General features: G+C 43.6%; 1 protein-coding gene and 2 pseudogenes across 1 annotated transcript in view; all 3 read left to right on the top strand.

The window, feature by feature from the left end:
• The window catches only part of TMEM242 (transmembrane protein 242), a 33,754-nt gene extending 18,482 nt beyond the window's left edge, over nucleotides 1–15,272 (top strand). The window contains exon 4 of the mRNA XM_023206073.1: nucleotides 14,753–15,272. Coding sequence (XP_023061841.1) covers nucleotides 14,753–14,851 — 99 coding nt within the window. The 3' untranslated portion in view covers nucleotides 14,852–15,272. The remainder of the gene's footprint in view (nucleotides 1–14,752) is intronic.
• Nucleotides 4,337–5,892, top strand: LOC111538597 (annotated as a pseudogene).
• Nucleotides 15,273–16,654: 1,382 nt separating the features above from the next.
• Nucleotides 16,655–16,746, top strand: LOC111538680 (annotated as a pseudogene).
• Nucleotides 16,747–24,257: the final 7,511 nt, after the last annotated feature.

Below are 24,257 nucleotides of genomic sequence, written 5' to 3'. Positions count from 1 at the left end.
CCCAGGCTGGAGTGCAGTGGCACAATCTTGGCTCACTGAAACCTCTGCCTCCTGAGTTCAACAATTTTCCTGCCTCAGCCTTCTAAGTAGCTGGACTACAGGGGTGCACCATCACACTTGACTGATTTTGGTATTTTTTGTAGAGACGGGTTTCACCATGTTGGCCAGGCTGGTCTGGAATGCCTGAACTCAAGTGATCCACCTGCCTCGGCCTCCTGAGGTTTTTGGATCAAAACAGGTGTAAGTCACCGCCCCCGGCCTAATGAATTTTAATTTCTTTGCTTTCCATGTTTTATGCCACATTATAAGTTTTCCTTTTTAATGATTAACACAAGTGGCTCTTTTACATTGCGTCAAAAATTATGTATAAGATGCTTTCAAAGAACAAAAATGTGATTGGGATTATTTATTAGAAGAGCTTGCCAATTCATTTCATATTTAAATACCATAAACAGGAAGTTGATCCCAGCATTGCTCTTTGAATTGACTTTTTGCCTTTATTCTATCCTTTGTGGCCCTCTGTCTTTCCTCCAGTTTTCCCAGTATTGCTGACAAAGTGAAATATTTTCATGTGCTGGGATTTGCAGAGACCCCCACATGAGAATTACTGAGCAATAGAATTAGAGCCCACTTATTTATTTTGAAACTACAATTTGCATTCTATGATTTTTCAAATCACAAAGAAGACTTTCAAAATAATTGTGTTTATATAATGTTCCCCTTGCATGCTGGTGAGTTTATGGCCTATGTCAGATCAGCTTATAATAATTAACACTGCTTTCATTGTATCCCTTTTTCACCCTTAAACCAAGGGTTTTGTGTGCTGATTATTTTTTTAAAGGTTTCCAAAGAACAAAACATTTTAAATAACTTTAAAGGATAAAAATAGTCTTTCTGCCACTGCATATTTGTTCTCATGCATTTCTAACACTGTAATAGGTTTTTGTTTTTGTTTTGTTTTTTAATGTTTTAACTTGGTAAAAGTGGGTATTGGCTTTGAAAGTAGCCACAAAATCTGGTAGCTTATCCAAAGCTTTACTTGAAATATATGCATCAACTTTCTGAAGATGCCCCAGTGGGTGCCGCTTTTACTTACCCTCATTTTACTTATCCTTATTTTCAGAACTCTCTCTAAGGTCTGTAGCCCCACCTTTCTGTCACTCTCACCTTTTAGCCCACTCTCCAGCCTTACTCACTCAGCTCTATGGCTACTCACTCTTTTCTACTACATTTACCACATCCCTATTCATGTGCCCAGCTCTGTTCTAGAGGGCAGGAATATGCAGGTAAATAAAAGGTGATTCTTCTTGCAGTGGCACATTCATAAGTATTTTACATTTAATTGTGTGTGATAAATCCTATAATGGAGAGAGGTACAAAGTACAGTGATGAAATAGGCTTTTAGAAAGCCAGTTCTGCTTAGGGGACTGGCAAAGATTGGTGAGAGAATGCAATGTCAGAACTGGACTCCCAGAGAGGAAAAGGAGGATTTGAGATCTGGGTGTGAGTCCAGGTAAAAGGAATAGTGACTTAGTGACAACCATTCTTGGCCCAGGGACTTGCTGCTTGTTTTCATTTCCTGCTTCCTCCCTCCTAAGTGGTACAACCAAAAGTACTGAGGTGTAATCCTGCCATTAGCTATAATACTGTACTGTGGTTTGAATAGATAATTTGAGTCAGGTTTTCAATTCAGAAGGAATAATGAGCCAGCTAAGATAGGAAGTCGCTAGGGAGCTGTCTAGCTATACTTGGCTTTCCACATCTTTGAGTAGACCTAAATCTGCTCTGGAGGTCACATACATCTCTTTGTTAGTGCTTTCCTTTTTTATCTCAAGACTTACTGTAAATAAAAAAGCTGCTTTGTTTGGTGTGTTTTTATTTTGAACAGTTATTTTCCCCCTCAAGGTTGATTTAGTTATGGCTAAGGGGAAAAACTGAAGAGGCAGCTATTATAGAGATTGTATTTCTGAAGAGGTTCAAATTCTAGAAAGAAAATGACTATAGAAAGTAGCCATGCAGCAAAGAGTCTTTATGTCCTTGAATTTCATGTTCAAGAACACTTATCTTGGAAAATGACTTGACTGTGAAAGGAATCATTATAGGTGGATGGGGGGAACAGGCACCAGGTTAAAACATTTCAAGTTATGACTGAGATAAAAGAAATGACAGCTATCAAAAGTTGTTGCTTTTAAAGGATTCCTCTAAAACACTGGCCACCATTAAATAAAGATGACCCTTTTAAAACTGCAGTTTTTAATTTGACAAATGTTAACCATAAATCTGACCACCAGTGCTAAGAGGATTCATGTACCTAGTGCTCTTACTATTTGGTGTGTCATGGAGTTTGTGGCTCTGTCATCTGAACAGGGTATGTGATCCCTACTGATAGGGAAAACAGCCAGGAGGTCACCCTGAAACGATGTCAGGAACTCAGCTGATGGCACACCTTTCCCACCCTCACCAACTCCTTTGCTTATTGTTCCTCTCCTCCTGGACTGCCTTTTTTCTTCTTTTGTCGAGACAGAGTCTCGCTCTGTCGCCCAGGCTGGAGTGCAGTGTCATAAACTCGGCTCACTGCAACCTCCGCCTCTCGGGTTCAAGCAGTTCTCGTGCCTCAGCCTCCTGAGTAGCTGGAACCATAGGCACACACCACCATGCCCGGCTAATTTTTGTATTTTTAGTAGAAATGGGGTTTCACTATGTTGGCCAGGCTGGTCTCGAACTTCTGACCTCAAGTGATCCATGAACCTCAGCTTCCAAATTGCTGGGATTACAGGTGTGAGCCACTGCGCCCAGGCCTGGACTGCCTTTCAATGGCACAAATAAAAATAGCTTTTTGGCCAGGCACGTTGGCTTACGCCTGTAATCCCAACACTTTGGGAGGCCGAGACGGGTGGACTTGAGATCAAGAGTTAGAGACCAGCCTGACCAATATGGTGAAACCCCGTCTCTTCTAAAAATACAAAAATTAGCCAGGTGTGGTGGCAGGTACCTGTAATCCCAGCTACTCAGGAGGCTAAGACAGGAGAATGGCTTGAACCTGGGAGGCGGAGGTTGCAGTGAGCTGAGACCATGCCATTGCACCTGGACAACAGAGCAAGACTCCGTCTCAAACAAAAAAAAAAAAAAAAAAAGGAAAAGAATAGCTTTTCAAGTCCAAATATAAAGTATTCGTTTTGTCAGCATTCAATATTCTAAAACAGAAATCTTTTTTTGCTGATCTTGAGGAGCTACATGTACCAAGGGGTCCCATTCCAGAAGAGCACACTGCTTTTAAATAAAACAAGAGGGAGAGCTTTTGAGGAACCATTACATGGTCAGAATGCTCTTTATAAGTGAGGAAAAAGTACCATCATTTTTATTGGAGCTTTTGTAATTTACTGGGCTTATTAGAGTATGCATTTCATCAGATGTGAAGTTGACACCTGCTCAGAAATTTTAAGGGAATTTAGTTCTTAAGATTGCCCAGAGAAATGCAGAACAAGTAAGGCATACTGATGCCACATTGTACTAGATCATTTATTTCACTACTTTGGTCAATAATCTGGTTTATGCATTGGTTGAAATTTGCCATTTTGAGGACATTTAAGAGATACCCTCATTTTAATTGAGGGCTGCATTGCCAACTTTCTACCTGAGAAGTCGTTTTTCTTCGGGACGCACAATCAAAGGCTTTCCTCTGGCATGAGAAAGGAATAGCATTCTCGCCTGGTGAGCTTTTAGTGATGGAATGACTCCCAGCCGGCCCCTACCCTGCTCAGTCTCCTGCTGACTGTCCCAGTGTGGGTCCTGGCCGGGACTGGCACCAAGGCAGTGGGATCCTTTATAAATAAGCCTCCAGCGCCATACACCAGATAGCAGGAGCCCACTTCTGGGACAATGGGAGATGGTGCAGGCAGCCACCCGTACGCAAAGCACAGCGCCCTATCCTTCCCGGCAGGGTCATGGTTCAGAAGATGTAACCTGATTTTCATCTGTAGTTAATAGAAGCATTTTTCCTTGGCATTCGTACTAAAAATAGAAAACTAGTAATTTCAGGGATCTGGGTTAACCTCTTAAGCATGTGTGCTATCGATGAGAATACTCTTTGTAAAACTAACTCCAAAAATCACTTGCTAGAGAAGCGGCCCTTCACCGCCTTAGTCTGAGCACCCACGGAGAGCATGTGTTGGAGGCGCTGGCAAGGCCCACGCAGCCGCAGTAGAGGGCCAGGGAGCGGGTTGTGCGCACCCGCTACAGAGGGCTGAAGGTGCTGCTAACAGCTCTCTTGGCGTTGCAATGTCCTGGTCAGCAGGTTTTTTTCCATTCTCTCCCTCCACTTCTTGAGTGAGCAGCCATGAGTTAGACTGTGCCTGTTGTGCGGGCCAGAGAGTGAGTGAGTTCAGCAGAAGCGAATTTCCTGTGCCTGGGGATGGCCCTGTGACGCCATCAGGCACTGTGCGTGCCGCTCAAGGGCGCCTGGCTCTTCACCCCCTTGAGCAACATGGCGACTGTGAAGAGTGAGCTTACTGAGCACTTCACTTCCGAGGAGCGCGTTCATCGCAGTAAGGTCTCCATCGTAGGAACTGGATCGGTGGGCATGCCCTGCGCTATCAGCATCTTATTAAAAGGCTTGAGTGATGAACTTGCTGTTGTGGATCCTGATGAAGGCAAACTGAAGGGTGAGAGGGTAGATCTTCAAAATGGCAGCCCTTTCATGAAAATGCCAAGTACTGTTTGTAGCAAAGATTACCTTGTCACAGCAAACTCTAGCCTAGTGATTGTCACAGCAGGAGCATGCCAAGAAAAGGGAGAAACGCGCCTTAATTTAGTCCAGTGAAATGTGGGCATCTTCAAGTTAACGATTTCCGGTATTGTCCAGTACAGCCCCCTCTGCAAGCTGATTATTGTTTACAATCCAGTGGATGTCTTAACTTATGTAGCCTAGAAGTTGAGTGCATTTCCCAAAAACCGTGTTATTGGAAGCGGCTGTAATCTGGGTACTGCTCGTTTTCGTTTCTTGATTGGACAAAAGCTCGGTATCCACTCTGAAAGCTGCCGCGGATGGATCCTCAGAGAGCATGGAGACTCAAGTGTTGCTGTGTGGAGTGGAGTGAACATAGCTGGTGTCCCTTTGAAGGATCTGGACTCTGATATAGGAACTGATAAAGATCCTGAGCAATGGAAAAATGTCCACAAAGAAGTGATTGCTAGTGCCTATGAGATTATTAAAATGAATACTTCTTGGACCATTGGCCTATCTGTAGCTGATTTAACAGAAAGTATTTTGAAGAATCTTAGGAGAACACATCCAGTCTCCACCATCATTAAGGGTCTCTATGGAATAGATGAAGAAGTATTCCTCAGTATTCCTTGTATCCTGGGAGAGAGTGGTATTACCAACCTTATAAAGATAAAGCTGACCCCTGAAGAGGAGGCCCACCTGAAAGAGTGCAAAAACACTTTGGGAAATTCAGAAGGAGCTGAAGCTTTAAAGTTGTCTAAAACTACCATTCTGAAATTGTTGAAGAGATCATAGATACAGGATTATATATCAAAATTTTGAATAAATGTAAATTCCTAAAAGATGGAAATAGGAAAGTGGGTAGAGTGACTTTCCTATTTATTTAGTCCTCCAGCTCTTTTATTTAGCATCCAGGTGCTGTATGATACTTACAATTCCTAAAGAAAGTGTTTTTGGTACCCCTGATGTAGCAGCACTTGCCTTGTTATATATGTAGTTGGCATTGGTTCCCAAAAAGTAGGCTGTAAGTATTTATTGTGTTCTAGAAATTCTGATTATTTTCATTAGATATATGCTGTTTCTTCTTGCTGGCTTATACCTATGTTCATTTATATGCTGTAAAAAAGTTGTCACTTCCTCTACGATGTAATAAACGTATGTACATACAAGTTTTTTTTAAATAATGGATCCATCTGGAGACCGCCTTCATTTCCTCTGGGACAGACTTTCAGCTGGGTCGTTAAAAAGGCATGAAGTGGGGACTACAGCTGCATATTGGATGTGTGTGTACATGCGCACACGTGTGTATGTGTGCATACCAGTAAAGCAGAATCATTCGGTTAAGATATGAAAATAGTGATCTGATGGTAGCTGTTATAAAATGGTTAATGCAATAATGCAGAAAGCTTTTAGAAAGAGGCTTGACACTCAGAGGTGTTATTGTTACTGTTGTTTGTTTGGCAGGGAAAGGAAACTTCCCTAAATTTTGCAGTTACTCAAAGCTGGAGGCATCATGCTACCTGACTTCAAACTATATTACAAGGTTACAGTAACCAAAACAGCATGGTACTTGGTACCAAAACACATATATAGACCAATGGAACAGAACAGAGCCCTCAGAAATAATACCACACATCTACAACCATCTGATCTTTGACAAACCTGACAAAAACAAGAAGTGGGGAAAGGATTCCCTACTTAATAAATGGTGCTGGGTAAACTGGCTAACCATATGTAGAAAGCTGAAACTGGATCCCTTCCTTACATCTTATACAAAAATTAATTCAAGATGGATTAAAGACTTAAATGTTAGACCTAAAACCATAAAAACCCTAGAAGAAAACCTAGGCAATACCATTCAAGACATAGGCATGGGCAAGGACTTCATGTCTAAAACATTAAAAGCAATGACAACAAAAGCCAAAATTGACAAATGGGATCTAATTAAACTAAAGAGCTTCTGCACAGCAAAAGAAACTACCATCAGAGTGAACAGGCAAGCTACAGAATGGGAGAAAATTTTTGCAATATACTCATCTGACAAAGGGCTAATATCCAGAATCTACAAAGATTCTGGGTGAAGAATATGAACAGACACTTCTCAAAAGAAGACATTTATGCAGCCCACATACACATGAAAAAATGCTCATCATCACTGGCCATGAGAGAAATGCAAATCAAAACCACAATGAGATACCATCTCACACCAGTTAGAATGGTGATCATTAAAAAGTCAGGAAACAACAGGTGCTGGAGAGGATATGGAGAAATAGGAACACTTTTACACTGTTGGTGGGACTGTAAACTAGTTCAACCATTGTGGAAGGCAGTGTGGCGATTTCTCAAGGATCTAGAACTAGAAATACTATTTGACCCAGCGATCCTATTACTGGGTATATACCCAAAGGATTATAAATCATGCTGCTATAAAGACACATGCACACGTATGTTTATTACGGCACTATTCACAATAGCAAAGACTTGGAACCAACCCAAATGTCCATCAATGATAGACTGTAATCCCAGCACTCTGGGAGGCCTAGGCGGGCAGATCACGAGGTCAGGAGATCGAGACCATCCTGGCTAACACAGTGAAACCCCATCTCTACTAAAAAATACAAAAAATTATCTGGGCATGGTGGCGGGCACCTGTAGTCCCAGCTACTCGGGAGGCTGAGGCAGGAGAATGGTGTGAACCCGGGAGGCGGAGCTTGCAGTGAGCTGACATCGCGCCACTGCACTCCAGTCTGGGCGACAGAGTGAGACTCCATCTCAAGAAAAAAAGAAAATGTGGCACACATACACCATGGAATACTATGCAGCCATAAAAAAGGATGAGTTCATGTCATTTGTAGGGACATGGATGAAGCTGGAAACCATCATTCTCAGCAAACTATTGCAAGGACAAAAAACCAAACACTGCATGTTCTCACACATAGGTGGGAATTGAACAATGAAAACACTTGGACACAGGAAGGGGAACATCACACACTGGGGCCTGTTGTGGGGTGGGGGGAGGGGGGAAGGATAGTATTAGGAGATATACCTAATGTACGTGACGAGTTAATGGGTGCAGCACACCAACATGGCACATGTATACATATGTAACAAACCTGCACGTTGTGCACATGTACTCTAGAACTTAAATAAAAATTTAAAAAATGAAATACAAGTCCAGAAGTGTAGTCTCCTAAGCGTACTGGAGACGATGCAGGTAAGCAGCAGGGCAACCCCATCTGCGTTCATTCTCCCAGCCTGGGTGTGGAAATCTGCTGACCTTTACTGCCTGTGGCTCTTTGTCAGCATGACCGAGTTCATGTGTTTAGATAGTTCAGAGATTTCTGCTGATTGCAAATCTCATTTTCCTCTGGGAAGTTGGCAGGGGAAATGGAGTGGGAAGTAGGTAGGAAAAGTAAGTCTGTTATTTATTCCCCACACCCAGAACGTCTCTGCTGCTTACATAGGTTTGTCCACTGAACCAAAGACTAGAAGGATATATACCAAATATTAATAATACTGTTTTTATTCTGGATGGTACAATAAGGGGTGATTTTAGTTTTCTTTCTTGTATTTTTCTATATTTCCCAAGTTATCTATGTTAAACACATGCCACTGTTGTCATCAGAAATTTTTTTAAGTAAATGTTTTATTGAATTTGATGAGAAAAAAATTTTTGCAGTTACTAAAAATAAAGCCTGACTGAGTGAAAATCATTTTAGAATCACTCCTGAGAACCTGACCTGTTAGCACATTAAATCAAGAAGCATGTTAGAAATTGTTCTTACTGGGCTGGATCTTAGCTTCAGAGTGGCCCTGGCTCTTAGAGGCTCCTGGGTTATTCCTGCTGTTCAGTTTATTTCATGTTTACAGAAAGCTTTTGCTTTTGAATTTGTGCCTTATTGTTAATTACTATCATAAAAATTGGCCATTTTGATGCATATTTCAGGGATTGTATTTCTCAGAAAGTTACATGTTTGCTTTGTATTTCTAAATCAATTGACTTTACTAGATTCTGGACTTTATGCATGTGATACAGTGAAAGTTGGGGAGAAAGTAAAAATGTTTGTCTGACATTTACCTACATGATAGTATTAGTAGCTTAGAAAATGGAACGCTGAGATGTAAAAATTCACATTCGCTTTCCTAATGCAGTTGAATACTTAAATAATATGGTATGTTCAAGTACATTTCATCCCAGGATCCATGTGGATAGCAGCAAAACTAGTCAAAAGTGAAAATATCAGTATCTGCCCTCTAAACCAGGCCAGTCCTGCTTAGTTGAATTTTATCAAACAAGATGGTGATGCTCCAAAATACTGACCCTTTTCTACCCCAACCAGAACTCCCATACTGCTTTATTGAAAACATCTACACATGTTGATTTCTCAGGAAGCAGTGTCATGTAATGGACTCACTGATGTGCTGGGCTCCTTGAAAGTGGGAAGAGTGGTGGTTCAGTTCTAGGCGGTTTTAAGAACTTTTGAGAGCTCAACTGTGGAATACCTGCACCCTCTTATCCAGCCTTTGAGTTTTTATTTGTGTTTTAGCCAAATATAGTGTACTGTTATAGGGCATCAGAGCATGCCTTAAGTCTATTTTATAATTCTCTTCACCATCTTTGCCAGCTAGGGTAGGCTGGGTTATGCTGCAGTAAAAAATAGTCTCCAAGCCTGTGGCTTAAAATAACAAAGGTTTGTTTCTCACCTGTGTAAATCCCCCATGGGTTTCAGCAACTCTAGGAAAGCTGTCCTTCGCATGCTGGCTCAGCACCTCAGATTGCTTTGATCTTTGGCACCACCATAGCAATACAGGTTTCCATTATTGCTATGGAAAGAGAGTTGAACTCCTGCGATGAAGTGCTCAGCCTGGGAGTGACACACATTCTTTTGCTCATATTTCATTAGCCAGAACTAGTCACATGGTTACCTAACTTCAGGGAGTGGGGGAAGTATAACTCCCCTGTATGCAAAAATAGATGAGTACTGGCTACGTGTGAAAGTATATTATACCATTCAAAATAAAATGGCCACCACTACAAGAGGCATATGTGCTTTTTACATAATTTTTAGTGAAAGCTGGTAAATGGGTAGAAGTTACGGGGTACTTTGTCTTCCTAGGTCCCAGAATCAGAGAGGTCTGGGCATCAGCCAGGCAGTTGTACTCATAAGCCATGTCTCTGTGGGTGAGTTAACCTCTCTGACATTTGGTTTTTCGTATGTAAAGTGGTGGTAATAATTTCTGCCATATAGAATTGTGAAGATTAAATAATAGCCTAATGCTTTGTCCAGTGCCTGACACGTAAGTGATCCGAAATGGCAGATATTATTCCTGTTCAAGTAACATTTTTACAACCTAACTATACTTTTTAATCTCCTTTTACCAGTAGTATATAGTTTTATTCTGTTGTATTTTATGAAGAAGCTGAATTACCAGATTGTTGAAAATTACCATTGACTCTGTAATTATTGCCATTATCCAAAGGTTTTTTCATCAGTAGATCCTATAGAACTGTCATCATTGTTGCCCCTAGCATTGAGGTCGGTAACAGTCCTGCACCAGCAAGCGAAGACATAGCTAAATTTGCCAGACAATAGCAAAAACATTTCAAAACTGAGAGCTTGTAATTCCAACAACTGCCTATTTATTAGAATTGATGCTTAAGGATTTTCTGAAATTAATTAAATTGGGGACATAACCTGAGGCTTTTAAGTAATTTGTCAGCACACTGTGTATTAGACCAAATGTTTTCAAGTGTTTTTCCCCTACCGAGACATGCATGGTAAATGTGCAGAGTGTCCCCTGTGCATATTCAAGCAGTATACAGAGTGAGCACATGGGCTGTGTGGTCGGATCTGCTCTTACCAGCCATGGCACCGAGCACTGAGCTTCCATCACCATATCTTTAAAGGAGGGATGATATTTGTCCCACTTGATTGTTGGGAGGGTTAAGTGAGAAATATGCCTGGCATACAGTAAGGACTTTCTAAGTGACATCAGTGGTTGACCTCACTCCTGGCCTACTGGCTATATGACCCTTCAAGAAGCTATTGAAATGTGAATGAGAATAACATTATTAGAGGCATAATCCTGAATCTGTTTTAATATCTAAAAAGTCCATTGTATCGACAAAACATCCATATTTGTGACAAAATACTCGTAATACATTTTCCATTTGTCATAACACTCTATTTGAGCACTACTACCTCAGACAGTGGTACTTCCTGTGACTATTACAATGCAGCACTGTTGGACACTAAAGCACTGGGGCTTAGAAATGAGGATGGTGGGCCCATGGCACTGGGGAGTACCATTCATGTCTTGGTTTTGGTTTCTTTTGAGATGGAGTCTCACTCCGTGGCCCAGGGTGAAGTGCAGTGGCGTGCTTTTGGCTCACTGCAACCTCTGCTTCCTGGGTTCAAGCAATTCTCCTGCCTCAGCCTCCTGAGTAGCTGGGACTAAAAGCATGCGCCACCATGCCTGGCTAATTTTTGTATTTTTAGTAGAGACGGGATTTTACCACGTTGGCCAGGCTGGTCTCGAACTCCTGGCCTCAAGTGATCCATCCATCTAGGCCTCCCAAAGTGTTGGGATTACAGGCGTGAGCCACCACACCCCAGTCATGTCTTAGTTTTTTTTGGAAAGCACCCCCTGGAGGTGTGCAGGGCACAGCAGCACTGCTTGGAAGGGTAACCCTGTTATCCATAGCATAGGAAAATTTTCCCTGGTCAGAGGAAAGAAGAGAGAACTACAGTTTGGAAAATGCTTGGGAGTAAGACGGAGTTGCTGGATGGGTACTCTAGTTCCCAGCATACCCCTCACCAGACTTCTGGGATACGGGGCAGAGGAACAGTTCTATGGCAGTAGCTGTGATTATCAAGGAATTCAGTACATTTACTTTATAACCAAATTTGTTTAAATGCACTCAACCCCTAAATCTTTTTTCAAGCACATCTTTAAACAGGGAAATGTTCTGTTGGCCTCATGTGTAGAGAATCTTGGTAAAACCAACACCTTTTCTGAACTGCATATCAGAAATTGATATAGGTGGAAACTATGTGAAGGTTTTCGTCTACTATCCATGTAATATGAACAGTATGAGCTGAAAAGCCTTCTGTAGAGCCCATTCTCTAAAACCACTTGAGGCCCTGTTTATATCTTAAATGTCTGAATTTCCATTTCCACAGCTGTAAACTTAGAGAACAGGGATAGATGGTACCCTTTACCCCTCTCCATTCCTTTCCCTCATCTCAGATCTGTCTATTCCTAGTTAGTTACTTTTCAGATTTGAGTGCTTCTAGTGATACAGTTGCCATGACCCTGGGCACGAGTAAATAATTTAATATTTGAGAAATTAGAGGAAAGAAAGCAATCAGGCCAAAAGGAGGAAAGGAAAACGTAACCCTGCCGAAGGAGAGCAGGACTGCCTCTTACTCTCCTCCCCTGGCCTCACCTACATTTCCCAGCCTCTCCCTTGTCAGCAGCTGACCACGTTCCGGACCACTGGAAGGCAGACTGGTGAATGATTTGGTTCATGTCTTGGCTATATGACATCCCATTTGAAAACTGTCATCTGGCTTAGTTGTAAAAGATGTTCAACCAGAAGAGTGAAGAGAAAGAACCAGGCAGCACATTGCCGACCCTGGCCAGAGAGATGTCTGTTTTTCAACTACAAAAGTCTATGCAAAGTTCCTCAGTGGGAGCGATATTAATGTTTTGGACAAAGCAATTAATTCTTTATGGAAGAGGGAGTGGGCCAGAGAGACATCCATGAGCTGTGGGTCTTCAAGATTAGTGTCTGGGTCCAGAACACTGAGATGGCTGGCACAGATACAGACAATATATAATACAGAAGGAAGACCTTCCGTATCTTCCAGTGACAAAATATGTAAACTAAAATGATATATTGCTATAAAGTAATATACTTAACAGACATTCCATAATATTTATATTCATGTGAGCTTTGTTCTTGCAATACAGCACACATATTTCGATAATACAGCAATGATAACAGCTAATGTATATTGAACATTTTCCATGTGTTAGACCCTGTGCTTTATATGTATCATCTCCCTTAATCCTTAGTTCTCACAACTCTTTAAGCAGGTAATTACTGTCTCCATTCTACATATGTGGAAACTATGGCTTAATAGAGTAAGCAGTTTTCCCAAGTGATGGAGCTAGGATTTGAACAGAGTCCATGCTGTTGACAGCAGTGCTACAGTTTGCCGCAGTGCTAGGAGTAAAGGCCTAGGATTTTCAAGTCCCAAACCCCTGAATCTGGAAAAAAGGTAAAGATTCAGCCTCAAATTGAAATAAATAAGCATCGACGTTAAAGAAATATTAGCTGATTCTCAAAATAACCACTCTAAGAAATGACTTGCATGTTGCAGATGAGTCCAGGGTACTTCACAAACCTGATCAAGGCAATCTCTATCCTTAGGAATATATGACGGGCAGATGGCTGATGAGGAAAAATTGGAACGCAGTGCTGTGGTGCTGCTGAAATATCTTTGTAGGAGGACTGTATAGATTAATCAGGATGAATCAGAGACTGTATTACTAGTACTGTCCAACGTAAAGATCACCTAACTTCCATAAGTTAGTGTTCCCACCTTATGGAGTTGTAGACCTTAGGTGGACCCAGGTGCTCCAGGTAAACTGTAATACTGTGTGACACTGCATGTTAAGATCTCTTAGGCTGGGCGCAGTGGTGCACGCCTGTGATCTCAGCACTTTGGGAGACCGGAGTCAGAGGATTACTTGAGTTCAGGAGTTTGAGACCAGCCCGGGCAACACAGCAAGACCCCATCTCTACCCAAAATGCAAAAGTTAGCACATGCCTGTAGTCCCAGCTACTTGGGGGTGTTGAGGTGGGACGATCACTTGAGCCCAGGAGGTTGAGGCTGCAGTGAGCCATAATCGTGCCACTACACTCTAGCTTGGATGACAGAGTGAGACTCTGCCTCAAAAAAAGAAAAAAAAAAAAATCTCTTGTTCCCTTGCTGTGACTCTTAGATTCCAAATCAACTTCTGCTTGTAAAACTCCTACCTAGATTTAAAACAAACAAACAAACACTGTCTGGCACATAAGAACATTCCGGTTTATCTACCATTCCTTGATTTATTCTTCGCTAAACTCCTGCTAAGTTTCTTCTCTCTGTCATTTCTCCCTGTGAAAATTCTAGCTTTGCATGACCTAATCATATTTATTTATTCAGATAGAAATCCCATCCTCAGCCGGGCACGGTGGCTCACGCCTGTAATCCCAGCACTTTGGGAGGCCAAAGTGGGTGGATCACAAGGTCAGGAGATCAAGACCATCCTGGCTAACACGGTGAAACCCCATCTCTACTAAAAATACAAAAAATTAGCCAGGCATGGTGGTGGGCACCTGTAGTCCCAGCTACTCGGGAGGCTGAGGCAGGAGAATGGCGTGAACCCAGGAGGCGGAACTTGCAGTGAGCCGAGATCGCGCCACTGCACTCCAGCCTGGGCGACAGAGCCAGACTCCGTCTCAAAAAAAAAAGAAAAAAAGAAATCCCATCCTCAACAGCATCTTTATATAGGAAAGTCAACAATACACACTCTTCTTCTGGGAGGGAATAATTATTATGGAGGGTTGACAGTTTAGGACATGTTACCTTGCAGATTAAGAGTGGTTTGTTTGTTTGGTTTTAAAGAGATGGAGTCTTGCTGTGTTGCCCAGGCTGGATTCAAACTCCTGGGCTCAAGCAGTCTACCCACCTCAGCCTCCCGAGTAGCTGGGACTACAGGTGTGAGCCACCATGTCCAGCTAAGAGTGAGGTTTTATGTTATTTAATAATAAATTTATACTCAAAAGAAGAAAGGAAGTACATTTCATTTTCTTTCAAGATACCTAGAATATATATAGTCCCTATCTTTTATTAATGCTCCTTAGCTGTGTACCTGTGAGCGGTAAAGTACTAGCGAGTCAGTACAGGTGCCATCTCTAGTAGCTGTTTTCTCCTTCTTTTAACATTTGATAACTGATTATTTTTCTTCTTTTAGATGAAAGACTTTCGCAGTAAAATGCAATCAATATTTCCAACAATTCCCAAGAACTCCGAGTCGGCTGTTGAGTGGGAGGAAACATTGAAATCCAAATGAGATGAGCATGGATGAATTTCAAAATGCTTGTTACAGAAAGGGGTGGCTCCAGAGATACCATGACAGCAAAGGGACTGGGACTAATTTCTCCAGGAACGTGGGCAGATTGCTGACTGAACCAGTGCACTGGATAGCGTTCGGCCTTCTTGTCACAGGAGAGTATGTGTGTGCGTGTTGGGGGAGGGTAAAGTTTTCCCAAAGTTAAGAAGACTATTTAAAAGTAGTAATTACAGAAATAACTTCCTTATGTGGAGGGGATCCCACAGGAAATGATTCTGTTTGTAACAGTTGAAACAAGTTTCATACCTAAAGAAAGTTTATAATAAAAGTATGATAGGAAAATATTTATAAAACAGACCCCCTAATAGCAATAGTACTGCAATGTGTCTAATTAAAGGAGTTTTAAGAGCCTTTCTTGTCAGTATGTGACAGAACTTGGAAGTCTTATTCTGATTAGCCAGACTACAAAGTGACAGTCACCTGGTAAGTCTTGTGTGGTGGGAAGTGGGTGTGGCTCTCGTGTCCTCATGTGGTCTGTGATTTACAGTGAGCGCACGCATGCTAGTTTACCTGATGCCCTCTCTTGAAGGCCCTATAAATTCTTATACTTAAAAAGCCAGTAATGAGTTGTGATCACCCAAAAAGGCACAGTTGGGGTAAAATAATGATGATATCAGGGGTAAAAATATGTTTTTGAGAAGTTGTTCTGGATCTCTGAACACTGACAGTTTGTCATTTTGTCTCAGTTGTCAAAGTTTTAAAAAGAGCCCAATTGTCGTCTGTCTTCAGTTTTTTTTTTTGAGACGGAGTCTCGCTCTGTCGCTCAGGCTGGAGTGCAGTGGCATGATCTCGGCTCACTGCAAGCTCCGACCCCCGGGTTCATGCCATTCTCCTGCCTCAGCCTCCCAAGTAGCTGGGACTACAGGCACCCAACACCACGCCCGGCTAATTTTTTTTTTGTATTTTTAGTAGAGATGGGGTTTCATTGTGTTAGCCAGGATGGTCTCGATCTCCTGACCTCGTGACCTGCCCGTCTCAGCCTCCCAAAGTGCTGGGATTACAGGTCTGAGCCACCGCACCCTGCCTGTCTTCAATATTTTTAACCAGAAAGTCACCTGAGTATTGAGTCCCAATATAAAGTATTTGGTACCACCTCCCTAATGAAGCTGTTAGGGTAAATTCTATGTGCACCCCCAACTCCCTCATGTCTTCCACAATCTCCTACAAAAAAACAGGTGGAGAATAATGTCTTCATGCAATTATTTTTACTGCAATTGCATTTTAAAATATTTTCAAGAAGAGAAATATTTTAATATGTCAGTATGTCCAGAGAAATAACCTGTAGTTAAATATCAGTTGTGCAGTTTCTTCCTACTTGCCTAGGCTGTAATTAGTCAGCAATCAGGTTTAATAAAGGACGTTTGAAATTTCTGTTATCACGAAACCTTTTATTCTAAGGGAGATTTTTAAATGAAATGACAAGTACATAATGTAATACTTTTCTCTAGACCATGTTACCCTGTTAAAATTGCTGTTTTGTTAATGAAACAGGTGTAATCAGCACCTGGAATTCATATGTAATCTGTTAAAAATCCAAGACTGAAAGGAAAGGATTGTGAAATTGGTCAGTGAATGCGGGTAGCAAAAACTCTTCACCGGCCTTTCCTTTGTAGTTAAATCTCCCCTGAGAAGAGATTTGTAGCCTTTGAATGAAACGAAGGAAAGGAAGGAGCCAAAGGAACAGGTTTTCATCCACACAATTAGTCTGAATCTAGGTCCCCTGAACAGAGTGGGCACCGCCTGATCCTTTTGTGCTTCATAAACGTGGGTTTCCAAGCTCATGCATGAGATGGCCCTCAAACCTTGTTACATTGGTGCACTTTACCCATCTGATGTCGGGGGAAGAAAGAATGGGCACTACCTAAAACTGTTTACAGCTAGAATCTGAGTTTTATTTTTTGTAGATGGAGAATGCCTCGTGGTTTCTAAAGATCTCCACTGGGTGGAGAAAGGAGGCTTGCCCGCCTGTCTGGAGTGTTAAAAGGAGAAATCATTGTTAACTGTGATTCTATTTAATGGATTCCTGCCTTGTAACCTCTCTAAGGGTGGGGACCCCTCTCAGGGCCTTGTAAGCTGGTGCCAGCACCGCTGCAGGGGCTGCTGCACGTCAGGCGGATGGCAGCTAGGCCCTAGGAAGGAGCCAGGGGCCCTGGTGGGGGCGCTGCTTTCCCACCGGGCTGGCGCAGAGGAGGCCTAGATGTATGTTGCTGAAGGAGTGTCCGAATACTAGAGTGGCATGCCTCGTGTCTACAAAACCCTTATACGTCACCTCTGCTGTCCTTGACCAATGGCAGGGGGACTCCCATGAGAATGATGATGAATCCCCTGCAGAGGGGAGGCTGGCAGGGACAAATTCCCTAGAAGAGGAAACGAGCTTCAGCTCTAATTGCATCTTAAAAGCAAAAGTGAAGTAACGCACAGATGGAAATTTAACAAGAAAACAAGCAGTATGACTCAAGTGGTGTTTTCCACAGTCAGAACTTGAATATCAGTGGATTTCATCATTTGTCTATTTCTTTTGTACCAGAGGCATATTGTTAAATTGGTTAATGGAAAGGAAAAATGTTTAACAGATAATGTTATTCTTTATGAGACGTACCATCTGTGTATTGAGCTCTGAATGTCCCTGGATATGGAAGAGAGGAAATGTGATGGAATTTCAAGTTTGCCTTCTTTGCTGTCTTTATCTTGGGTAGAATATGACAAACATAATCACATTTATCTCCTGAAGCATAAAGAGTTTTAATCACCCTATTAACCAGGATGACATTTTTCACAGACTTAAAAAGGAATAGAACAGACATTATCTCCCTATAAGCAATCCATTTCATGGAGGCTGAGCACTAGAAATGCTTTAAAGGATGGATAACGCAGACCATTTCCATTTCCTGTCTAAGCCAACATTAAGGAGGCTTTCAGTAAGGCTGTTGCTTCCACTGGGTGAGTGTTAAGCTTTACACTTAGAGTCTCAGCACCCAAAAGAGCTATTAGAGAAAGCGTGGGTAGGGGGGAGTGGCTTCCGAGACCTCAGGATTCATTCAAGGGAAAACATGTATCCTGGTAAGTTGCTGCTGCCCTATGAAAAGGAATCCATGGGCTGCTATTATATTCAGAGTCAAGAAAGTGTGGTTTCAGGACAACCTGAGAGTGGAAAGTAGGGGACGGGAGCTGCCTCCCAAGAGGCCGGCAAGCCCATCACTAGGAGGACCATGGCCCAAGGGCATGGAAGCAGGTGGCTACTGAGAGGGCCATCGGCCATCCCCACCACCACCCTCATGCCAGGTCGTGGGCACAGGCTGGCATTGAAAAGGACACTTCACCTGCTTAGTCAAAAGGTGGCATTGAATCATCTCGGCTGTCACATGTTTTGTTTAGTTTCATGGGTAGTATGGGACCAAACTTGCAAATTAATCATTGCAACCTAAGGGGAAAATAGAAGAAATTAAGGTGGCGGAGGGAGCCCATGGGGACAAAAGTAATTAAAATCCATTGAATTTAGCTATTTCACTTGGGGCAACATTTAATCTCCAAGATTAAATCTTGGTTTATGGGGAACATTGTATATTTTCATCTCATTTTTATGTATCATCTTTAAGACAAATCATTAAGTACAAATGAAAATCAGGTAACGTACAAAGGCAGTTCATCAAATAGTTAAATTTCCTATGAAAGTGAGTAAAATACATATTTTTATAATACCATGTTCAAGTGAAGTGTTTTTCCTTTCTGCCAAGAGTCATTAAATGATACAGCAAGTATTTGGGTCTCTCTTGGTGTTATCAGGATTAATTGCCCAAGGCTGCGATTTTGTGAGCATAGAAAACGAAAGCAAGCATCTCTCACAAGCAGTGACATGAATCTGTAATAATGAGTGAGGCTGTTAGCAAATTTTGTCTGATGGCAGATAACTCAGTTTTGGAGAAAATTAGAATCACAGCTACCAAGAAGCACATACCATTTAAACTTTCCTACCCAAGTATTAGTGAAGTGATTTAGGACCTTGATTTATGTTTCTTAGATAAGCTGGCTTGAGGCCTTTGCTTCATTACTGTTTGACGAGGCATGATCACTTACTTTAAAAACAAAAAAAAGGTGAACGTATTAAATATACTTACAGACATAACGGTAAAGGTTATTCTTAATGGACACTCCTAAGAAGCTAAGTCAGGCAAACTGAGAACGCTTGGCGTGTTCATAACACCTATTACCTGCTCATCTGGAAACACTCAAAAAATGGACCTTCCTGCTGCCTCTGACACCTCAGGCTTAGAGTGGCCTTCCAGGTTTGCAGTCTAATAGGTGACCCTCCACAGGACACCTCCAGGCAACGTCTACATTGCCAGGCCCTGGGTGAGTCTCCGGCCCTCCCACATGCATGCCCTGCCTTCAGAGGACAAGTTGGCAAAACTGAGTTTCTAAAAGAAAGCTTGAATTTGGCGGTCTGTACAGAGTTGTGCCAAACTGCAGTTTGCTCCTTTGCTCTGCCAAGCTGGGTGATGAGAATGTGTTTATTTTATTACTGGTAGCTTTCTTCTCCAACTGACCCTGTTGTAGGGGCTGAATCCCCCACCGTGTTTCCTACTCTGGAGCAGAGCCTATGTGGCAGACCTCTCCATCTAGAGCCTTTGGGGAGTGTTACCAGGGGGTGGACTGTCCCTGCAGCCGCCATCTCCCTGTGTCCTTCCATCTCCCATCAGGCCATGGCGGCCACAGCTACTCAGATCCTTCCTGCAGTCAGGACAGAGGTTACACAGCTAAGACAACTCTAGTGACTAAATCTCATAAAAACTAAAATAAGACCTCTTGTCAGAAGTTAAGGATTGAGGAAACCTCTGCACTCAGCTTGCTCGTGGGCCAGCTCTGGTTCTCTTTTCAAAGACTCGTGACAAATGGTTGTAAAGTATCTATGAAATCAGCACATGACCAAGTGTCTCAACTCCCTGTTTCACAGAGATGCCTGGATGCGGCATGTGATGCAGTGAGTGACAGGGAGGCTTGGCTCTGCAGTGGAGAGTGCCAGCAGGAGGGCCGGGTTCAAGTTTATCTGGAGTGGGAGGTAAAACTGCGCTTCCACCTGCCAGGGTGTGGCTCTGCAGGAACCCAGCCTGCATCCCAGGTTCTGTCTTTCCAAGTGTCTCCCACATACAGAGATCTTCCCTGGGAACTGTGAAAATGTAAGGGCTCGGAGTTGGGGTGGAATCTATATGCTTCAGTGAGCATGGTTAGCTTTCACTTCTCAATATTGTAAATGTTACTGAAGGAGCTGGAGTGAAGGGCCGGGTTAGAAAATGCAGGGTCAGGTGAGACCCTAGAGAAACATCCACAGCGCTGATGGGAAGAGGGCATTCACCTTGGACTGTTTCTTCAGGTTCAGGACTAAGCCCATCATAGCCCTTAGCAGACTCGAGAAAGAAGAAAGGAAGGGAGGGAGGAAGGAGAGAGAGGACAGAAGGGAGGGAAGGCAGGAGAGAGGAAGGAAGGGAAGGGGAGGGAGGAGCTCCTCCCTGGGAAGAGGACCCAAGCGTCCACTTGGCTATGTGTGAGACCAGGTCCTGGGAGAGTGGTATTTGCCTTCTCTGTGCTGGCCACATTTGCCTTCACCACCAAAGCTCAAGAAAAGGAAAATCACATCAAAATGAACATGAGGACAAAGTCATTTCAGCAGGGGGTGTGGTTGGGTGTGTACTGGGCTTTTACATTCAGAGGCTGCAAGGTTAGGTGTTTCTAACTGCCAGCCCTATGAACGGATAGTTTAAAAATGAAAAGCCATCTGGTAAGATCCCATTGCACTCACCAGCTCTGACCTACTGAGCAGGAAGAAAGAAATACACAGATCTGCAGGATGATCCGTACAGACAGATAATACTCAGTGGCCCTGCATCCGACCGAGAAGGTGGCGGTCTTGCTGCACAGGACGCGTCAGTGCCCTGCTCAGGTACTGGAGGCACGATGGAGGGCATTGTCCCTAAAAGCAAAGGACCTCAAAAAAAAAAAAAAAAAAAAAAAAAAAATCCCTGCACTTCTCCCTTCCTTTTAGAAACCTCACTGTCTTCCTACTTGTAGTATCAGCAACACCACCTAGAAGTCAGGCTTCGTCCTTGTCTCCGGGGGTGGAGAGTTTTATTTTGTAGCCAGAGAACCTAAGTTAAAGTTTTCCAGAGAGTGCCTAGGATCAGGCAGGGCACACAGAAATATCTTGGGCCAGGGTCGCCTGGTCACATTTATCAAAGAAACTAGACAGAAACCAACCCACCATCCGCTTCCCAGTGAACCTAATATGCCCTAGAAAGTCCAGTAATTCCACCTAATCTACCCAATTTGTGCCTTTGATATGAGCTTCAGCATTATATCTTACTTTTTCACTAGTCACTAAATCATTTTGAGTGGAGTGTCATCACACGTTAATTACCTAGCCTGACAATCCCCAGGGCAGCTGGTTTTCTTGGGCTGTGTCTGCCAGGAGGCAGCAGGAGTTATTAGAAAAGTTCGGGCTGCCAGGTTAATATCATCCCTTCCAGTATCAATATGTAATGTCCTACTCCGTGCCTGGGCTTTAAGTACCAAAATTAAAAACAGCTGTCTCAAATACATGACAGGCTGAGAATCTTATGACTATTGTATGTGACTCCAAACTTCTAAATCACTGCTCATAGTAACTGCCCTATGGCCAAAGAGCTATGCCATCTCAAGGCTTGAGGCTGGGAACTCAGTGCCATGCTGTTGAGTGGTGATATCCAGCATTGGCTAATGACAGGCAGGCCAAAGGGAGGCAGAAGCCTTCTTAAAGACGGTGGCATCCCCAGTAAGGACAAGGAGCTAAGTCACAGTACTCAGGAAGTATGCAGCTCTGAGTGCTGCCTCAGGAAACCTTTCTTTGGTTTTTAATTTTCCATTTGTTTCTTTTTCTTTCTTTCTTTCTTTCTTTTTTTTTTTTTTTTTTTTTTTTTGAGACAGAGTCTTGCTCTGTTACCCAGGCTGGAGTTCAGTGGCACGATCTCGGCTCACTGCAACCTCCGCCGTCTCCCAGGTTCAAGCAATTCTCCAGTCTCAGCCTCCGGAGTAGGTAGGACTAGAGGTGCATGCCACCATACCCGGCTAGTTTTTGTATTTTTAGTAGAGATGGGGTTTCACCATATTGGTCAGGCTGGTCTCGAACTCCTGACAGGTGATCCACCTGCCTCTGCCTCCCAAAGTGTTGGGATTACAGACATGGCTTCCCAGGAAACCTTTCTAAAGCCATTTGGTAGCTTCCTGTCATGCCGCTAAATACAAGTTTCCTCCAATCAGGGAGCAGCATTGCTGGGGTGCTGGCTTCCCCGAGCTGCAGCTTCCTCCTCTCATTTCTCTTTATTTGACCCTTGGTTGCCAGAAAAAGTTATCACACCTCCTTCTGGGCCTCAGCCTTCGGACTCAGCTAGACTTTATCTTCTTGCCTGACAGTTCCTCCTCCTGCTGCACAGAACACCTGGAAAAGCAAGATGTGAATTTGATTCCATTCATCAGAAAAGGAGCATTCATGGTCCACTTGCTACAAACTGTGGCGTCTCCCCACCCTCTTAGCAGGAAGAAGGGCAGGACAGGGGCTCACATCCCTTGGGTTTTTGATGACTTGTCATATTTCTCTGGGTATCCTGCACCCCCACTTCCAGATCTTTCTTCTGATATCCTTTGGGGTCCCCTAGGTGGGTCCTATCCCAGAACCAGCCCCAGCTTTCCCGAGAGGAGAGGGTAAGGCAGATGGACAGCCTCCTGGCAGGTTCAGTTGGCCTCAGCCTTTTTTCCTTTCTCTTTCAGAACAAGGACATGTTGACCAGTGACGTGGTAATGTGTGTCCAATTAAACGTTTTTAACCTATTCTGCTGTGCTGACAATCTGCCAGCCACATTTTTCCCTTCAGATAAGTTGCTGATTTTTTTCCCAGCAGGCAGCCTGCTCTCTGGAGCCCCGTGCTCTGGGCCCTGGGGAAGGCCTGTGAGTTCTGCCCAATGCCCTTTGCTCAGCTAGGAGCGTCCTTCCTGGACCTGGAGCGGTCACTTCCCAAACCTCGTCCATTTCCCACTAGTTATTAGTCTATTCAGCACTGCGCTCTGCCAGAAACATTTTCTCTGCAGCTAACACTCCTTTATGACAAACCTGCCATTATAAACATTTGAAACACCCTTTACAATTACGAGCACCTGTGTAACAGGCAGTGCCACCCCTGAAAGGGGGTCCCCAGGGTCACTGGTGGGTGAAGGTGAGATCTGTGTCCCTTCACTCCAGCTCCTTTGCCACCTGGCCCCAGCGCTCAGTCCTCCTCCGGCCTCCCAACCATGATGGTTAATTCTAGGCATCTGCTTGACTGGATGAAGCAGTACCCGGAAACCTGATGACGCATTATTTTGGGGTCTGTCTGTGAGGGTGTCTCCAGAGGACACTGGCGTGTGAGTCTGAGTGGAATAAGTGGGGAAGATCTGCTCTCAATGTGAGTGATACCATCCGATCAACTGGGGGCCCACAGAGAGCAAAAACATAGGAAAGGCCAGTTGGTGTCTCTCCCTCTTGGAGCTGGGGTGCTCTTCTTCTCTTGTCCTTGGACATCAGAACTCCAGGGGCTCCAGCCTTTGGACTCCAAGAATTACACCCATGGCCTCTGGATTCTCAGGCCTTCGGACTTGGACTGAGCCTCACCACCAGCATCCCAGGGTCTGCAGCTTGCAGATAGCCAGTGGTGGGACTTCTCAGCCTCCCACAAATGTGTGAGCCAATTCTCCCAACAAATCCCTTCTCATCTAGCTAGCTAGATAGGTGTAGACAGACAGATACTATTGGTTCTCTCTCTCTCAAGAACCCTAATACATATCCTTAATCTCCAGCCGGGGCCCCTCCACCCACAGGCACACCACTGACAACCGGGATGGCTTGGGACAAATGACCCCATGAGGGCCTCCTGTCTTCATCTCTGAAACAGGTGCATGCACTCCTGTGGCATCACATTGTAGGGAGGGTTAAATGAAGGTTCATGCAGCACCCCAACTCCTGAAAGGCCCCAAGCTGCATTGCTGGCCCACTGGATTTGATGTTAGTCAGTTAGCAGAATAGCACCCCAAATGCACCTCCCACAGCACACTATTTACACCATCAGGGCAGCTTCCTCCCAATGCTTGGGCCTCCAAACCTTGCCCACCCTTCACCTGACACCCAACTTTAGCCTGAATCAGAATCAGCTGGGGAGCTGGTTAAAGCACAGGTTCCTGGCCCAGAGTTTCTGATTTCTTCGGTCTGGGGTGGGGCCGGAGAATCTGCATTTCTCTCAAGTTCCCCGAGGCTGCTGTTGCTGGAGAACCACTGCCCTGTGGTGTGGTTC

Source organism: Piliocolobus tephrosceles, chromosome 5, assembly GCF_002776525.5.
Source record: "Piliocolobus tephrosceles isolate RC106 chromosome 5, ASM277652v3, whole genome shotgun sequence".
In the NCBI taxonomy this organism is placed as follows: domain Eukaryota; kingdom Metazoa; phylum Chordata; class Mammalia; order Primates; family Cercopithecidae; genus Piliocolobus; species Piliocolobus tephrosceles.
The sequence above is the reverse complement of the archived record's forward strand: the minus strand, read 5'-3'. Positions and strand labels throughout refer to the sequence as shown.